The sequence below is a fragment of the Zosterops lateralis genome, assembly GCF_965231275.1.
Source record: "Zosterops lateralis genome assembly, chromosome: 15".
Lineage (NCBI taxonomy): Eukaryota > Metazoa > Chordata > Aves > Passeriformes > Zosteropidae > Zosterops > Zosterops lateralis.
The window spans coordinates 11,444,221-11,460,359 of record NC_139775.1 but is presented as its reverse complement, the minus strand read 5'-3'; the positions used below and the strand labels follow the sequence as shown (position 1 = coordinate 11,460,359).

The 16,139-nt window shown below is 44.3% G+C and overlaps 1 protein-coding gene across 2 annotated transcripts in view; it reads left to right on the top strand.

The window, feature by feature from the left end:
* ABAT (4-aminobutyrate aminotransferase) overlaps window positions 1-16,139 on the top strand; it is a 70,568-nt gene that overhangs the window by 27,364 nt on the left and 27,065 nt on the right. Inside the window, exons 1-2 of one of the 2 annotated variants that reach the window (XM_083872580.1) lie at window positions 255-369; window positions 14,539-14,667. In XM_083872580.1, coding sequence (XP_083728706.1) covers window positions 14,598-14,667 — 70 coding nt within the window. In that variant the 5' untranslated portion in view covers window positions 255-369; window positions 14,539-14,597. Of the gene's footprint in view, window positions 1-254; window positions 370-14,538; window positions 14,668-16,139 lie in introns of those variants that run through there. The other variant, XM_083872579.1, reaches the window with a different exon arrangement.

Below are 16,139 nucleotides of genomic sequence, written 5' to 3'. Positions count from 1 at the left end.
ATGTTACAGGTGTGAGGGATGGGATTTACCTGTGTGGACTGAGCTGCAGGTGTGAGTGGTGGGATTTACCTGTGTGGACTGAGCTGCAGGTGTGAGTGGTGGGATTTACCTGTGTGGACCATGCTGCAGGTGTGAGGGATGAGGTTTACATGGTGTGGACTGAGATACCATTCATTGTCCTGTTCTCCCCTCTCAGCTCCAGTATAAAGCAAGCCTTGTTTTTTGCTCCACAGCTATTGCTGCAATGCAGCTTCCTGGAGGGAGAAATAGGATTACACAATCAGAGTGTGCTGGTGGAGGTAGGAAAGCAGAGGATGAGCTGGGCTCGGATGAACTCCACATTCCTTGTTTGCAGGGTGGTTTTACCAGGTAATGGATCTACAGGGGAGCAAATCTTCCTTTGTTCCGTGCTTTGGGTGCTGGGTATTGGAAGGGGCTGCTGGAACATGATGCTTCTGCCTTGGCTGTTGTGAAAAGCAGCTGAAGCACAGCACAGAAAGAGCTGGTTTAGTGTTACAGAGGGAGGGAGTAGAGGCAAGTGGAGACAATGACAAGCAGTCCTGGGGGCTGCATTCATGTTATGGGGCCTTTGACTGGGAAGGACTTTACGGACTGCAGCAACAATCTGTGCATTGCAGTAACTATCACTGACAAATCTTGTGCTTTTCTTCTTTTAGTAATGAAATTCAAGTGCCATTTCCTTTTAGCAGTAACAGGAGACTGCTTGCCTAATTTATCATCAGTAATTTATTTTTTCCCTTTGGCCAAGAAGGTGGTTGGAGAACACCTCTTGTTTTTGATGCAGGCTGTAGGATTCCTGCTGTTCATTTACTCATAAAATCAGACCACTGTGTATCTGACTGTGTATCAGTTTAGAGTTTATTATTTTGCTTCTCTGTAGATTTTGGTGTAGTGGGACTTGGTTCAGTCAAAGTGGTAGGACTGACTGTGGCCATGGGTTCCATGGGTAGGGGATGTTTCAACAGGGAGTTAACCATGGTGGCTCCTCAGGGTGGACTTCTTGTTCCTCACACTGCTTGGTTGTTTCCTTTCACTGGTTTGCTCTGAGCTCAACTTGTGACTCCACTGGACACCAAGAAGGGTTTGGTGATTTTTCTTCCCCAAGTTAGGAATTACTCTGGTGTGGATGGGAGACTGAGTGATGGGAGCACGTGGCAGGAAAGCCAGCTCCAAGTGGGGTTCTTGGGAAAAGAAGCTCAGAAGGTGCTACTACCCTGCAGACCCAAGGCTGATTGCATCATTTTGGGATGTAACACTTGCATAAAATATCTTTTTTTCCCCAGAAAATATGCAGACAAAATGAGTTTCCAGAGTGATCTGATAAATGATAGGAAATGGCTCACAGCTTCACTTTTGTTATTCCAAATGGAAAAGAGAGGAGAAAGGAACTGTTTGTTATATCTGGTCAAAATCCACATGCAGCCTTGCATAACTGATCCTCTGCTCTGGCTGGTGAGCAAGATTAGCAGGCTTGCAGCCACATTCCTCTTATCTCTTGTGAAACTCCAACCTCTGAATATCTTTTATTTATTGTCACTAGTTAACAGCAAAGAGAAAAAAGGGGCAGTTTAAGATGATACTGACACTGACAGAGCATGTGATGTATCTTCTGTGAAGAATTACCTGATTACTGATAAATCCTGCAATTGCACCCATACGGTGAAACCCTAATTTTGTGAAGGAGGAGGGAAATTTGCTGGTTTTCATTTCCTGAAGTTCTGTGACAGTGCCCTCTTGAGAGAGGCTCAGAACCAGTAAGGGCATCACTCTGAAGGGGAGCACTCCCTGTCCCATTCTCCTAATGCTGCTTATTTTATAAGCTACTCTTAGGGCAATAAACATCTCCCACAAAAGGTTTTTGTTAAATAAATAAACAAGCCGTTTAACCTGACTTCTAGCTCTTTATTCCATACTGATTGTACTTATCCTGGGTTTGTTTTCCAGTGGGAAAGCCTCTCTTAACATCACAGGTATACAAAGCATCCTTCATCAGTTTCTTGATTCCAGGTCCCTCTTCTCTTACCCCAGCAAATAAGCTGGACTTGTATTAGAATTTCTATAAAGATTTGTCTAAGTCTTTATGGAATTTTTCCCAACACTGGTCAACACTTTTTAACTACCCAAATGTGGTGGATAAAATCTCCACTTGGATGTGCCAGACTGAAGAGCAGAGCCCAGTTTCTTGTGGCTGTCACTGTTACCATGAGAGCTGAGGGTGCAATAGAGATGCACCTTGATGAGCCTTCACCAGTGAGTTTAGCCATTAGCACACTTAGTAAGGTCCAATTTATCCCCTCAAATTTGTATCCAGGTATTTAGTGCCTGTCTGATAATGCAGCAGATTCATTAGCTTGGTTAAACAGGCAATATATAAGGAGTAAATAAGCACAGCTCACGCAGCAGCCTTGTGGATTTTTCCCTAGTGGGTAACTTTCAGGTTTTGATCACGAGAGAGTCTTCCAGTTCCCAGTTTTTCTACCTTGCCTTTAATTCAGCAGAGTTCTTTGGCTCATTCCCAACTCTAGTTTGTGAATGGGCCCAGTGAAGTAAAAGGGACCACTCAAGAAACACATATCTTGCTGAATCAGATTGGCACTAGTTTCTTTCTCCATCTGGAGCCCAAAAATAATGTTCTGAACATACTAGGGAATTTAGTAACAGAATCTTTTTAGCGCTGTGTACATATCTGTTTCCTGAACTGTTTTGAAAACTCCCCAACTGCTATTAAAGGAAGACTCCTTTTTACCTATTGCCTGAATAAAGAGGAAATAATAGGACTTTGGAATAGTAGAATTCCGTAGTAATTGTGCTTAATTCCTATACCCCTTTCCTTTGGAATGTGAAGTTCTCATGTTTAATGGGAATTAAAGCAGTTGACAGCTGAAGAACAGAGGGAGGTGATCCCCCTGTCCCTGGGTCAGTGTGAGTTACAGCAGTTACTCATTAGTGAGTGGTGCAGGTGCAGTTCAGGTGTGCCCTGCACATGCACAACCTCTGACTTTTTCAAGCTCAACATCTGCCCACCAAATGAAATCCCTGCAGTTAGTGGTATTGATTGTGCTGAATTCCACTCTGTTCATGAGCCTTTTAACTTCTTTCATAAAAGAAAAACTGCCTCTGTACGTGGAGTGTAAAGTTATTGGATGTGTTAGGGTAGGAAGCAGCCTTCTGGCCAGCCACAGACTGGAAGGCTGCAGTGTGCTGGCTTTCCCACAAAGCTAAGCAATCCCAGTTGTCCTTTTTATTTTGTTTTGCCCTTCATGGTAATCCTCTTTGGCCAAATAAGATACTTGTCCTACTGTCTGCAAATCGTTTGCTCAGATTTTTGTAATTAACTTGGGGTCAACATTTATATAGTCTTACTTCGTTTCCTTCCTATATTTTAAGGTGAACCTAATGATTACTGCTCACAGTACCTAAAAGTTGATAGGACACTTCAGCTTGTGCTATATTCCTTCTCCAAATAAAAGCCCTTAAGAGAGATGTTGATTTCCCTCTTCATGCAGGTTTGGGTTCCTGAGTCCCTGCTGCTGAGTCTTGTGCACCTCTGTTTTTTTGGAGGACTAAGGCTCGGTGCTGAGTATCCTGCATGCTTTGCTCTCTGCTTTGTGATTCTGATGTGTTCTGTTCCCATTTCTCGCAGACATGTATGACATTTAGGATTTTGACATCTTGTCTCTACCCTGGAGCTGCTATTTCTGAGTTCTGAATTCTCCTAAAGTGTTGTAGCTGTGTTTTTTGAAATGTTTTGTTTTTCTTAACAAAGTGTAGCAGATGCTTTCTAGGGTGTGAGGCAGGGGTTAAGGAGGGCTGTAGGGTTCCTGCTGGAATTTGCCATCATTTGCAATGAAATGCACTGGAAATGCAGTAAACCTTCCAATATTTTCCATAAAAACAAAATATCTTTGATACTAACCATGTGCTTTACTTGGTTGTGTGGACCAGCCTGGCATGAATCTGATCCCTTTTTTGCCTTTTATCATCCTCTAGAAGGATGTTTGTAGCATTGATACAGAGAAACATAGTAACAGTTGGTTCTACTGAAGCTGGAGATTACTTTTTAACAGTGGAGGATTGTGTAATGAGTGAGTCTTCCCTTGACAACTGCAAATCAGAGCAGAGAATGTGAACTTAGTGCAGGTGGTTGGCCACATCCTTCCCAATGACGGACTGTTCAAATAGATTTCATTGCCACTGTCTTGATTAAATCAAACGCAAGTCCTTGAGGTTTTTGTTACAGCTCCCACTTTTGTGAACTGCACATTTTTAATGCATCTAAGATAAATTCTTAGTAGTTATAGTTGCTTCAAAATACTGACATGAGACTTCTAAGTTTTTTGCCCTTCAACAGGACATAAATAGTCGTTGTCATCCTCTTTGTGCATCCAGCCTGCCAGGCAGGGTAATTGTAGGTATGGAGGGATGAAAGCAGCCATACAGAGCAGCAAGGATTTAAGCTCTACCCAGGAAGTGGCAGTTTGGTGTTAAGCCATTTGATGCAAGGGCTAAAGACAAAGAAATCCACTACAAATAAAAGTCTACAATGGAATTGTTGCGTCTCTGCAGGATGGGTTTCCAAGCAGTTGGACATGACTCAGCAGGATGGGCACAGTGCTGACTGGAGTCTCTAGGTGATGTTGCCATATAACTCGTTAGCACTTCGCAGCACAAAGTACTTCTCATCCAGCATCATTTTGTTTAATGAGTTTAGCCTCACATCATCCACAACAACACTCAGCAGAGGCACAAGAGCCTCAGTCTTCCTTAGGAGCTGTAATCCTGATTATTATTACACTGAATAAGTGTAGTAATAAATCACTGCCACAATGAATTGCTCTTGGTTTCAGTGTTTTATAAATGGTGTGTCTAAGCACCTATAGCTTTTCTCAGTCCTTCCCCCTCTGCTTTGTGATGTGTACCTGCATTAACCATCTGTCTGAATAGGATTGTGGCACTTTCTGTGGTAGATTATCTGGCTAACAGGTTCATTTTAGAGCCACCAGTTTGCTCTAAGGACTGGTAACCAGTCTAAATGTGTTGTTTACAGTCTGTGTATGTAATTAATAAGAGATTTTAAATTATGAAGAAGCTGAGGGATGAGGTTCAGGTCTTATTTTGGATCAAATCAACTGCTTGTTATGGGATCTGTCTTACAAATAACTGCAGTCTGGGCCCCTTTCTTGGCAGTTGCTCACAGTACTCACATGAGATCCCAGGCTACAGTCTCCAGCAAAGGAGAAGGGAACTAGAACAGGATTAACCACGTTGGATTCTCAACCAACAAGAATTGGTGTTAGTGCCATTTTGATTGGCAGTTTGTCTGGATACTGATCAATTTTCCATTTTTGTATAGAAAAGCTCTGGAAAACTACATAGTTACTTTAAAACTTGGATGAAAATGGGTTGTGTGGATGCTGGTGTGGCATCTGTTGGTGTGTAAATGACCTGGGCCAGGTAGTGTTACACCAGAGACAGTGCAGAGTGTGTCTGCTCTGCCTGAATGACTTTGTTCCTCAATGTTCCTGTGTTGGCACAGTGACCATCACACCACCCACCCCAACCAAGCCTGTGCTGTGGCTGCTCTGAGTGAGGGGGGAGAGGGAACTGTGATGCTGCAGGAGCAGCACACACACACTGGAGTCACTCAGTTGGCAGGGACATTATCTGCATCCTGTAAGCATTGCATCTTCCATCTTTGTCCCCTGCTGCTGCTCTCTGTCCTTGTCTCTGCCTGCCTCAGGCCCTTCCTTGTGCCCCGCTCTGCTCCTGCTGAACCAGCAGCACAAGTCTGGGGCTCGCTCTGGCTGCTCCCTCATCTCCCCCCTTGCAGATAGGGTGCAACATCTCATCTAAACCCAGTGCTGAGGAAGCATCCTGCCCAAGTGTTGGATCCCACAGAGCCCAAAGCAGAGCCCCAGCTCTGTCGTGCCCGGCTCCCTGCTGCACTGCAGCTCTGCCTCTTGGGGGGCACAAGCTCCCCCTCCTCTGCTCAAGCCCTTTTAATGCCCTGATTACTGAAGTGGGTAAATCACCACCTCGCTTGTAATAATTACAGATTTCCTCTGTGATTTTTCACTCGTCGGTTGCCACAGCAACCGCGCAGTGGCTCGGCCGAAATGCTGTCACAGGGATTTAAATCTGAAGCGGCTCAGCCTCTCCGCGTTCTGGCGCATCTTCCCCCTTGCTGCCCCCCGGCACCATGGCAACCTGGCGATTGTAGCCCAGCCTCGGCCATGGCACCCCGTGCTGCTTTTCCCTGTGCCTGGAGGGGTGATGCTGGTGTTTTGTGGGTGTCCACATCCCCCCATTCCCGTCAGGAGCAGAGTGTGCAGCGGGAGGTGCCGCTGGATGAGCACTGCCTGCTGTGCTGCCTGCGCTCCACCTGGGGGGAATGAACCAAACCAAGGTTATTTTGTGACAGTCGTGAGCCTGGGTGTCACCCTCAGGATATTTGCAAGCCAGAGTAAAAATAAGGGGTTTAGGGACAAAACCTGTCCTTCAACTTCCACAGTTGTCGGAAACTAAGGAGCCATTTCAGACCTTAACGCAGTCTGGCTCTGCAGCTCAGAATTTGTTTTCAGGGCGCTGCCGGGGAGGCTCTCGGATGAGCTGGGACACCCACATTCCACAGCCAGGTGCTCTCAGGTCTGAGGCGACTCGGGTGTTCCTCTCTGCTGGCTTCGGCTGAGCACAGGCTGTAGCTGCCAGGAGCCGGTTCCATTAACCTTCATTAAGTGGGGCATCCCCCCCAGCCGAGCTGCAGCTCTGGGCTTCCTCTGGGTGATGCCTGTCCCCGCTGCTGGAAGGAGCAATGGCATTCCTCACCAGCGCGACCAGCAGCCTGCGCTGAAGGGAAGCAGGCAGTGAAGCGGAGAGCAGCATTTCCAACCCCAGGAGCCGGCTGTGGGGAGCTTGGGAGCATCACTTCCAACGGGAGAGCTGGAGTTTGCATCCTTGTCCTGTAAGTGCCTTTGCCGTGTTGCCTGCGGGCGGTGGGGTGGGCACAGAGTGTGGCCACGCTCTGTGCCCGGAGGGGAATTTGGGGATTTGTGTTTGAGCAGGTCTGTGTGTGGTTCGTGTTGTTACATGCAGGGATAGCTGCTCCTGGTTTTGTTTTCTGGAGCCCTTGTACAAGAAATCTCCTGCGTGGCTCTGCTTTTGCGTGTCCTCGGCTGGAATGGGGGTCACCTTGAGAAACCACAGCTCTCGCCCCGGCTTGAGATGTTTTCCCTGGTTTGGTGCAGGCTGTCTCCAAATGAGCTATTTTGTGCCTTATGACACAGGAAAATAAATTGTGCTTTTATTTAATACCGTTTATCTAGCTATTTTCCTGATCTCTGAGGAGGCAGCAGTAAGATGCTACGAATAAAATCTTACAAGGGATATAACTGAATTTAGAAATACCACTTGAGGGTATTTTGCAATACTTTCATTTTTTCAAAGCTACAAAATGTTTGTGGAGTAACTAATCTGAAAAGCACGGCTGTGCCATAATTTATTTAATCCAGTGTGAGCTGGACTGTTTGGGTGGGAAATGTATGAAAATGAACAGGTATGGTTTGGGTATGTTGTTGCCATCTGCATTTAAAATAATGGACTTAAAATATGCTTGAGAATAATATAGGCTTGAAGAAATGTTTTTATATGTACCTTATATGTAAAGTTCACTGAAATGTCAATGTGCAGGTTTTTTCAGGGGGAACTACTAAGAAATTCCTAAAAAAATTTAGAATATTTTAGCTAATGTAAGTTTAGTTATGCTTGTTTTTTATCAGCATTTATGTACTATTATGCCATTTATGTAGGTATTGTTGGCTTTGCATTTGGAACTTGCTCAATTTCTAGCAGATGCTTTTTCAATTCCATTTTTTTCTTTTCCTGAGACAATGTGCTTCTTTCACAGAGAAGGTATAGGCACATCTCATCCCACCTCAGCTGTGCCAATAGTTCTTGGATCAAAAATGAGCTGCTCAGAAGTTTAGGGGGTCACCTGGATCCTAGTGTGCCATAATCACAGCATTCCTACATGGTTTTATTCATTGCTTTAGGGACCAGGAGTCTTTCCTTGGCCCAATATTTTTTTGGAGAGAGGGTAAACAGAGACAAAGGCAGAAGGATTTTGTTTTAAGAAAAAAGTAAATCATATATTCATATCCAGCCACCAAACACTGCTTAGAGGGAGATGAGGAGGAGAACCTGGACACATGAGTTTAGTGAGACTTTGGACTGTAAATGAGTTTTAAAACTTGATGGAAGTTTTAGATGAGCCTGTTCTGGCTTTGCTGCTGGTTCAGCCCTGACCTGAGTGCAGGTGCCATGAAGCAGGTAGGGATTGTTGTGTCCTGATGGATACTGGACAGTAATTCCAAGCTCTAGGTGTGGGGTTTTCATCTTGTGCAGTGCAGCTTGGTTTGTGCTTTTGCTGCAGTGCTCACAGCAGACACTCTTGAATGCCAGCTGCATGTGGAGGGAGAGAAGGGAGCTGTGCAAAAAAGGCAGTTTATTATGCTTTTGTGTGCAGTATTTACTGTTATGTCAAGACTTGAAGGACAAAACCAATCTCTCCACTTCTATTCTTCTGAAGACTCGTGGGACTGTCCAGTGCTGTTGGTGTCAATAAATAAACAAGCAACCCTGAATAACCAACACTTGAGCTTTACTTGTAACTATGACAACTGTGTCCTTGACAACTTAAGTACAATCATGGAGTTTTCAATTACATCCTGTTCTACACAAAGCCATTAGGATTATTAGAGGCATAAACAGCCTGTCAGCTTGTGAAGTAGTTTTTGACAAAATCCATGTAGGTGGTGGATCCACGTTTCCATGTGCAGGTCTGTTCCTGGAGCTCCTGGTGGGAATTGCCCTGGGGAGCTCTGCAGGCACAGCCTCACCAGGCCTTGGGGGGAGCCACACTTTGTTCTTTCTCAGCTGCTGCCCATGAAATTGGGCCGCATAAGTGCTGATCTTCAAATTGCTCAGGGCTCTCTTTTGGCTGTGTCCTGCAGACCCAGCACAGCTCTCAGAGTGTCCATCTCTGTCCTGACCTGCTGTGTGGGCTCCATGTTGTGGGGGGCTTGTAGCCACCTTCACTTTTGTGGCCTTCAATTGGCCAAGGTGGGGGATGAGCAGTTTCCTTTTCTTTGCTGTGCCCTCTCATGAGGATGCTGCCAGGTACTGTTCTCCTCAAAGCTGAGGGCTCCAGCTTTGTTTTGTGCTGAGTTTGTATAGACACTTAATGAAAAAATCTAATGCCAGCCTTTTATGAACACTAGATGTAAATTTTCTTGAAACTTCCTCTTAACAGGACTTTTCACTTCTGTTCTATTTAATTTGAGATAACTTTAGCCTAGCTCTGACTGAATTTCTAAATTCTTGGTGTTATTCTTACAGACTTCTCCTGCAAGTGCTGTTTATAAGCTAATTCAAATTTATTTCAGAACTACAGTCTGGGATAAAACCCCAGCTGAAGTAAAAGGACCTGTTGTGTTCCATTGTGTGTATCAGGCTTTCATAAATGCATAATCTATACTGAACTCTTAACTCTGCTCCTGGGACCAAGTGAACTGCAGTTAAATACATCAACATACTGCCAGGTTTCTTTATTTGCATTGTTGTTTACTGCATTTAAAGTGGTTAAAGCAGCAAGTCAGGATTTCTAACATCACCCTGTGCTCTGTCACTAACTAGTGAACTCATTCAGGTGTTTCCTGCTTTGATCTGCTGGATGTTGACCCTCCAAAGGAGGGTAGGGATGTGCATTTTCAAGTAGTGTGTTCCTTGGATCTTTTTATGCAGGCACCATGATAAAATTACATTACCTGATTCTTCCTCAAACGCAGACTAAGGAAGGACATGATTATGTTTAATGGATGACAGCCTTGACTGTCTTCTACCTTGCCCATACTTATATTTCTTTGTGAAATTGTGAGGCTGTTCCGGACTCTGGGATCTCCTTGAGCTGTTCATAGAAGTCAAATACATGAGCTAAATCACCTATGTCATTAAAGATGCTTGTTCATGAACACTACAAACCAGGAGATTTGTGCCCCTTTAACGAGTCCAGGGTGGACTTGGGTCCTGCCTGACTTTTTAATATTGTCCTTTTTAGTCTCAGGAACCAGAGCTGCCTTGGTTCCTCAATTTGCAGTTCCTTTTGCTGTTAAAAGGCAGATGCAGAAGGAGCAGTGTCAAAGCACACTGAGCTGTGAAATGGAGCCTTGGAGGGACTCCCTCCTTGCAGCCTGTCTGTGCCAGGGCAGGCTGGCTGTGGGGAGGGAGGGTTGGCATTTGGGCTCAGTGCTGGTGCTGCTGTGAGCTCCCAGAGAGGGACAGGGCTCTGCAGCCTCTGCATCCCCGCCTCCAGCAACCCCTGTGCAGCTCACAGTGTGTGAGCCTAGTGCTGGCTTCACATCCAGCTGGATCCAAGCAAACAGGGCTAAGACACAGTTAGAGATGCTTGAAATTTCACAATTAGCACTTAGCATGACTATACCCTTGCTGTGCAGCCTAGAAAAGTCAAGCAAAGGAAAACAGTAAAAGAAGGGAATGAATTTGCCTTTAGCTCCCTCCCTGCTCCCCAAATCCACTTTTTGGAAGCCTTGTGAAGTAATTGCCCAATGCAGCTTGTGCTGCTGTTTCTAAACTACTTTATTGTTCCTGTTTAAATGGGTTTGGAGCAGCTGAGGGACAGATTAATGTGCCCTCATGAATTTCAAGCAGGTTTCTGTGTCTTCGGCAGAGTTGCAAGAAAGAGATGCAAAATTGCAGGGCTGACTTCCCCCACATTTGCAGCGCTGACTTCTCCTCCCATCCTGCTGGATCTAAGCTTTGCATTTACCTTTGCACCTCCCCAGAGGATGATTTCCAGGGCAGGTGAGCTGCAGCCTGGCAAGGATGTCATGCTGCATTAGCTTCTCTGCTAGGGACTGAGATTGCTGCACAAACTCCTAGTTTGTCTACTTTCACTCGTGTATCTGGATCAAGCCCCCTCTTTCTAAAACTTTCTCCAGATTTTCCCCCCCAGAAACACAATTTTGTTCTCTCCTAGAAACACTTCTTTCTGTGTTCCCAGTAGGCTGCTGCTGCTGAATGGCTTTTGTTGTCTCTAGTAACTAGTATTATCTGTCAGAAATTATCTCTTGGTACAGAAATTTAGCAGCTGCTGTTCAAAAAAAAAAAAACACATCCAGTTTCACAGCATGCATTTAAAAAAATCCACATATCCTTATGTTTCATGTGTGATAAACCGGACTGAGCTTCCTCTTTGAAAATAAAATATTTTTTCTTACTAGAAAAATGTGACTATGGCTTAAACACATGCAGTGGCAAACACAGTTTATGTAATGCAGAATTACAGAGAAAATTATGCAGATGCCTTTGGAAGATTAAGGCAGTGAGATTGATTTCAGAATAGCAGCTCTGTGGAGTCATCTGCATCCATGGCCTGCTCCAGCTCAGACAGTTGCCCATAAAGAAAAAATGTTTGGGGAAGATTCATGACTTTTTCTGGAAGGGTATCACATCTTCGTGGTCTGATGTTCCTTGCCACCCCCTTTCCTGTCAGGTATCTGTAATTAGTGGCTGTATTTTGCCTGGATTTCAGGAATCTGTGTGTCCGCAGTGTCTCCAGAGCAGCAGCGGTGATGGAGCGTGGCATCGCTGCGGCTCTGACATGTGCAGGAGAGCTGATTGCTGCTGGATTGCAAACTCTGCTGCTTCTGCATGCAGTGCTGGATCAGGCTGGGCCCGTGGGAATCGATCAGGAGATGGGTTATGGAGGCAAAATTCAATTGGTTATTGTGATAACCAAATAATGTGTGCTTAGGTGGAGATACCAATCACATCGGCTGATCTCCTGTGAGAGCCCGGGTGCATAATGGAGATGGAAAGGCGCTGGCTTTAGTTATACTCACATGTGATGTTACATGATTTATTCTGACTCTGGACTAGAAAATGGTAAAACTTTTTATATAAGAACTGTCAAGGAAAATTAGGGCTAAGCTACTTTATTTTTAAGCCTCATGCAGTATTTTTTTTTCTATGAGTAGTTCAGAAAGCCATTATCATTTCCAATTATATTTTTCAGCCTCTAATGAATACTGTAGTTTAGCTATTAAAGGACTCGAGATAAACAGTAAATATAATTAGAAATAAATAACATTCTGGGAGCAGGCACAGGTATGGTTCACCTGGGGAAGGAAGAAGAAAAGAAACCTGCATAGTGGTGGTTAAAGCTGTGGAGTGTGTGTGGAGACAGGAAGGTGTGTTTGATTTGTATGTGAAGAGGCATCTCATCCTTGAGGAGAAGGAAATTTGGGCAGCTGGCAGCAAAACCCCCATGAGGAGTGACTGAAGGGCATGAGAGCAAGGAGTGAACCTCGGTGGGTTGTTAAGTATGTTTGTACTGCTCCTTTTGTGAGTTCCTGCAAAGCTGTCTTCACCTTTTAACAGCTTCCTAAAGACTCTGAAAAAGTAATACTTTGCAGAGCAAACTTATGGAGGGAATTGGAGATTGGAGAAGTATAGGCCAGATAAACAGCTCTGAGCAGAGGACATAAACGAGGTACTGGGCATTTTCCTACTGACTTAGACTGGCTTTTGGTTTTTGTTAGAGGGTGGTCATGAGATAAGAAATCCATGGTGTTGGGATATTTCTTCACACGTTGATTATGCAAAAGTTAACACAGGTGAAAAAAGAAGCTGAGAGAGAAAACATAATGAATGAATCAAATGAATCTTGTCTTGTATATAAGTGAAGTTACTTTTTTCTGAAAACAAAATTAACTAGTTCCCTCTGCACTTGTGACCCAAAGCCTTGGGAAGCTAATCTTGCTTTTCCAGCATGTGCACAAGTGTTGTGCAAGTGTTTGCTCATCTTGGCACATTGCAAATTACCTTGAATTTTAACTTGAACTAAGTTAAACCAAGTGCTATGTCAACCAAGTGTTGTGTTTCTCTGGGGAGGCACAGGAAATTGATTTTGTTTCTGAGTCTTAATAGGTCTATGAATTTATAAATCTCTGTAGGCAAGAAGCTTTTTGTTTTCTTTTATGTATTTTGAAAAAGCTCAAGTGTGAAGGAGAACAGATAGTATTTTGCATGAAGACAATACAGAAACTAAATATCTGATGTTTTAACTCTGGGTAAGAGATACTTGCTATCATGGTAGCAATAGTTCATCTACTTCCCTGCATCTGGTCATGAACATCTGCTGGCATGTTTTATTGATGGCATAGGATTGATGGAAGCTGTAAACTGTGATCTCTTTCTGCTGGAAGATCACCTCTACTCTGAGTGTCTTTGTTGAAAAGATTTTTTTCCAGGTTTATGGATAATAGTGATATTTTGTCACTTGGACTGCAAAGTGGACTGCAAGGTCCACTGCTGCTCCAGGGTCTGCGTCCAGCAAGGTGCAAATGCCAGGCAAAGGGCTCCAGTGTCCTCCACAGAACACAGGGGGCCATGCTGATAAGTGTGAAGTTTGAATTTAACCTGTGTCCTGGATAATAATTCAATGATATGTTCTATCTGTTCCTGACTTCCAGCCAGGCTTTCTGCACAAGGGATCCAGAGGGAAAAGGGAGTCATGTTATCTTTCATGCTACTTGACTTTCCAAGGTCATTTATATGTGACCAACTGAGGTAGAACCCTGGAGTGGCTGAGGTTGGGAGGGAGCTGAGGTTGGGAATGGCTGAGGTTGGGGTGTCTGCTCCAGCCCTCTGCTCAAGCAGGGACACCTAAAGCAATCTGCTCTGCACCATTTGGGTTGTGGATATTTCCAGGCATGGTGATTCCATGGCCCCTCTGGGCAACCTGCCTGGGGTTTTCCTGTGTTTAGATGGAGCTCAGAGTGTTTCAGTTTGTGCTCATTGCCTCTTACCCCATCGCTGGACACTTCTGAGAAGCCCCTGCCTCCTTCTTTACTCCCTCCTGTCAAGTATTTATTACACTTTGATGGGATGCAACCTGACCCCTTCTCAGGCTGGACAATCTCAGCTCTCACATTCTGTTTTCACAGAGTTGTGATTAATGGGTAAAAACTGGTTTTTCAAGGGATTGATTTTCTTTCATTTCCTAATGCTTGTCCTGCTGTCTTTTGTATTAGATTAGATTTTTCTCCTAAAATTAGGTTAAATCAAAAACAACAGCTTTGGCTTGAGAGACTGTTTGGAAACAAATTTTAAAAAGTTCAACATATAGTCTACATATACAGAGAAAGTAAAGAGGAAGAGCAAGTGAAAATAGGTATTGACCTTTACCCCCAGCCCTGCTGAAGCTGGGACATGCACCTTTAGCCTGGAAGTCATTTCCCTTAGCAAGACCAAGCCAAGAATCAGATGTGGGGCTCAGTCCTGAGACTGCTCTGAACATCAGCATTAATCCATCAAACCATGTCCTCGGTGTCTTTGGATGGAAATTAATCAAAGGGGGAGATGAAATGAACAGCACAGTAATAGTGGCTGCATCTGTAGGGACTTGAATAAGTGTTTTATTTTTTTTTTTTTTTTCTCCAGAATATCAGCCAGAAAGAAATCTCTCAAGATTGAATCTTTTTCAGTAAAGACCAGAAAAAATGGCGTCAATGTTGCTTAGTCGACAGCTGACCTGTTGTCTGCAGCAAAACTCCAGACTGCTGGTATTTGGTAAGTGTTTCCTTGTAATTTCTTGCTTAGTATGTGGTGTTTCTTTGCATTTTCCTTCTTCGTTTACTCACTGTTAACTTTACACTGCTGGACAGAGTTCCAATTTTAACATTCCTGGGGTTTGTTCTGTGCTGTTGAGTCTTTCAAAACCTGAGGAATATGATGTTCTGCATCTTAGATAATGATGCAGCTGTAGTCCAAAGTGGACCACAATTGTAGTCCAAAGTATAGCTGGTTTTTTTGGTTTTTTTTTTTTTCATTCTTCCAACAAGAATGTATCAAGTTAATAATTTGCCCTGTAAACTTGCTAACTGAAGTAAAGCTCTTCAGCCCTTGGAACTCTGCTTTTATTGTCTGGCACTACATGGTGCAGAGATGAGGCAATCATCCATCAAAATGAGCTGGGTTTTCTCTTTGTGCTGTGTAGCACAACCTTACCTGTCTTCCCTTGTGAAGAGGTTTTGTGTGACTGACTTGAAGATGTGACCCTCACTGGGGTTGTGTGTTTCTGCCTCGAGTGAGCTCTAGTGTGAAATAAAACCTGCCACATGGCATCAAACTACTTTCTCCTAAGTGAATGGCAAGACCTGGTTTGGCCCTGGCTTGAAATGTAGCATGTGAATGTGTATATTAAACCTGCAGTCTCTGTGGAACAGATATAAAAACTAAATACCTGTTGGCTGTGTTGGACAAAGCAGAGTCTTAAAATCAACCATTCCATGTACTGTTAAACTGAGAACAGTATGACTGAATGGCTGTTTTTGTGACTGGGTAAATCTTAGTGTTTCTCCTGTCCTTCCACCCTCCTCCTGCAATGCCACTGTGCTCCTTCTGCCACTGCCAGGATAAACCAAGCACACCTTTCCATTTGCTCAGAAACGTGAACATCATTGATTTCTTTTTTAGTAATACACTTCAGGAAGCAACTGACCTTTGACTAAAGAGCACCAAGTTGGGCCTTATAACTATGAGTAGATATTAGGTCAGTGTTTCAGGGCAGGATGCGCTTCTATTTCTGGGAGTGACGCACTGGTTATCCACCCTGGGCAGGAGCAGGGATTGATCGTGGGCAGTGGAAAGTGCTTGCAGCAAGCAGGCCTCGTTAGCTGTCAGTCCTTTGAGCTCATCTGTCACCTCAGCATCACTTAATGCTCCCTGGCCCTCCCAGTGTCTTGCACAATTCCCTGCTGCTTCCCAAGCACTGCAGGTGGGCAGTGGAGGGCAGGTGCACACACTCCTTCCTCTTCCTTTCTCACCATCACTGAGGGAATGTAGATCCTCATAAGAAAGGAAAGCAGCTCTGGACTACATTAATCCATCCTTTCTTCCAGGAAACTTCCAAGCCTGCTAAAATGCTGAAGCAAATGGTAGAGGGCCTTGGCTGCAGGTTGGGTAGGAGACCATGGCCTTTGGGTCTGAACACTTTGTGTGAGTGAGCAGAGATCAGGAAAGATGGAACAAGAGGAGAGCCC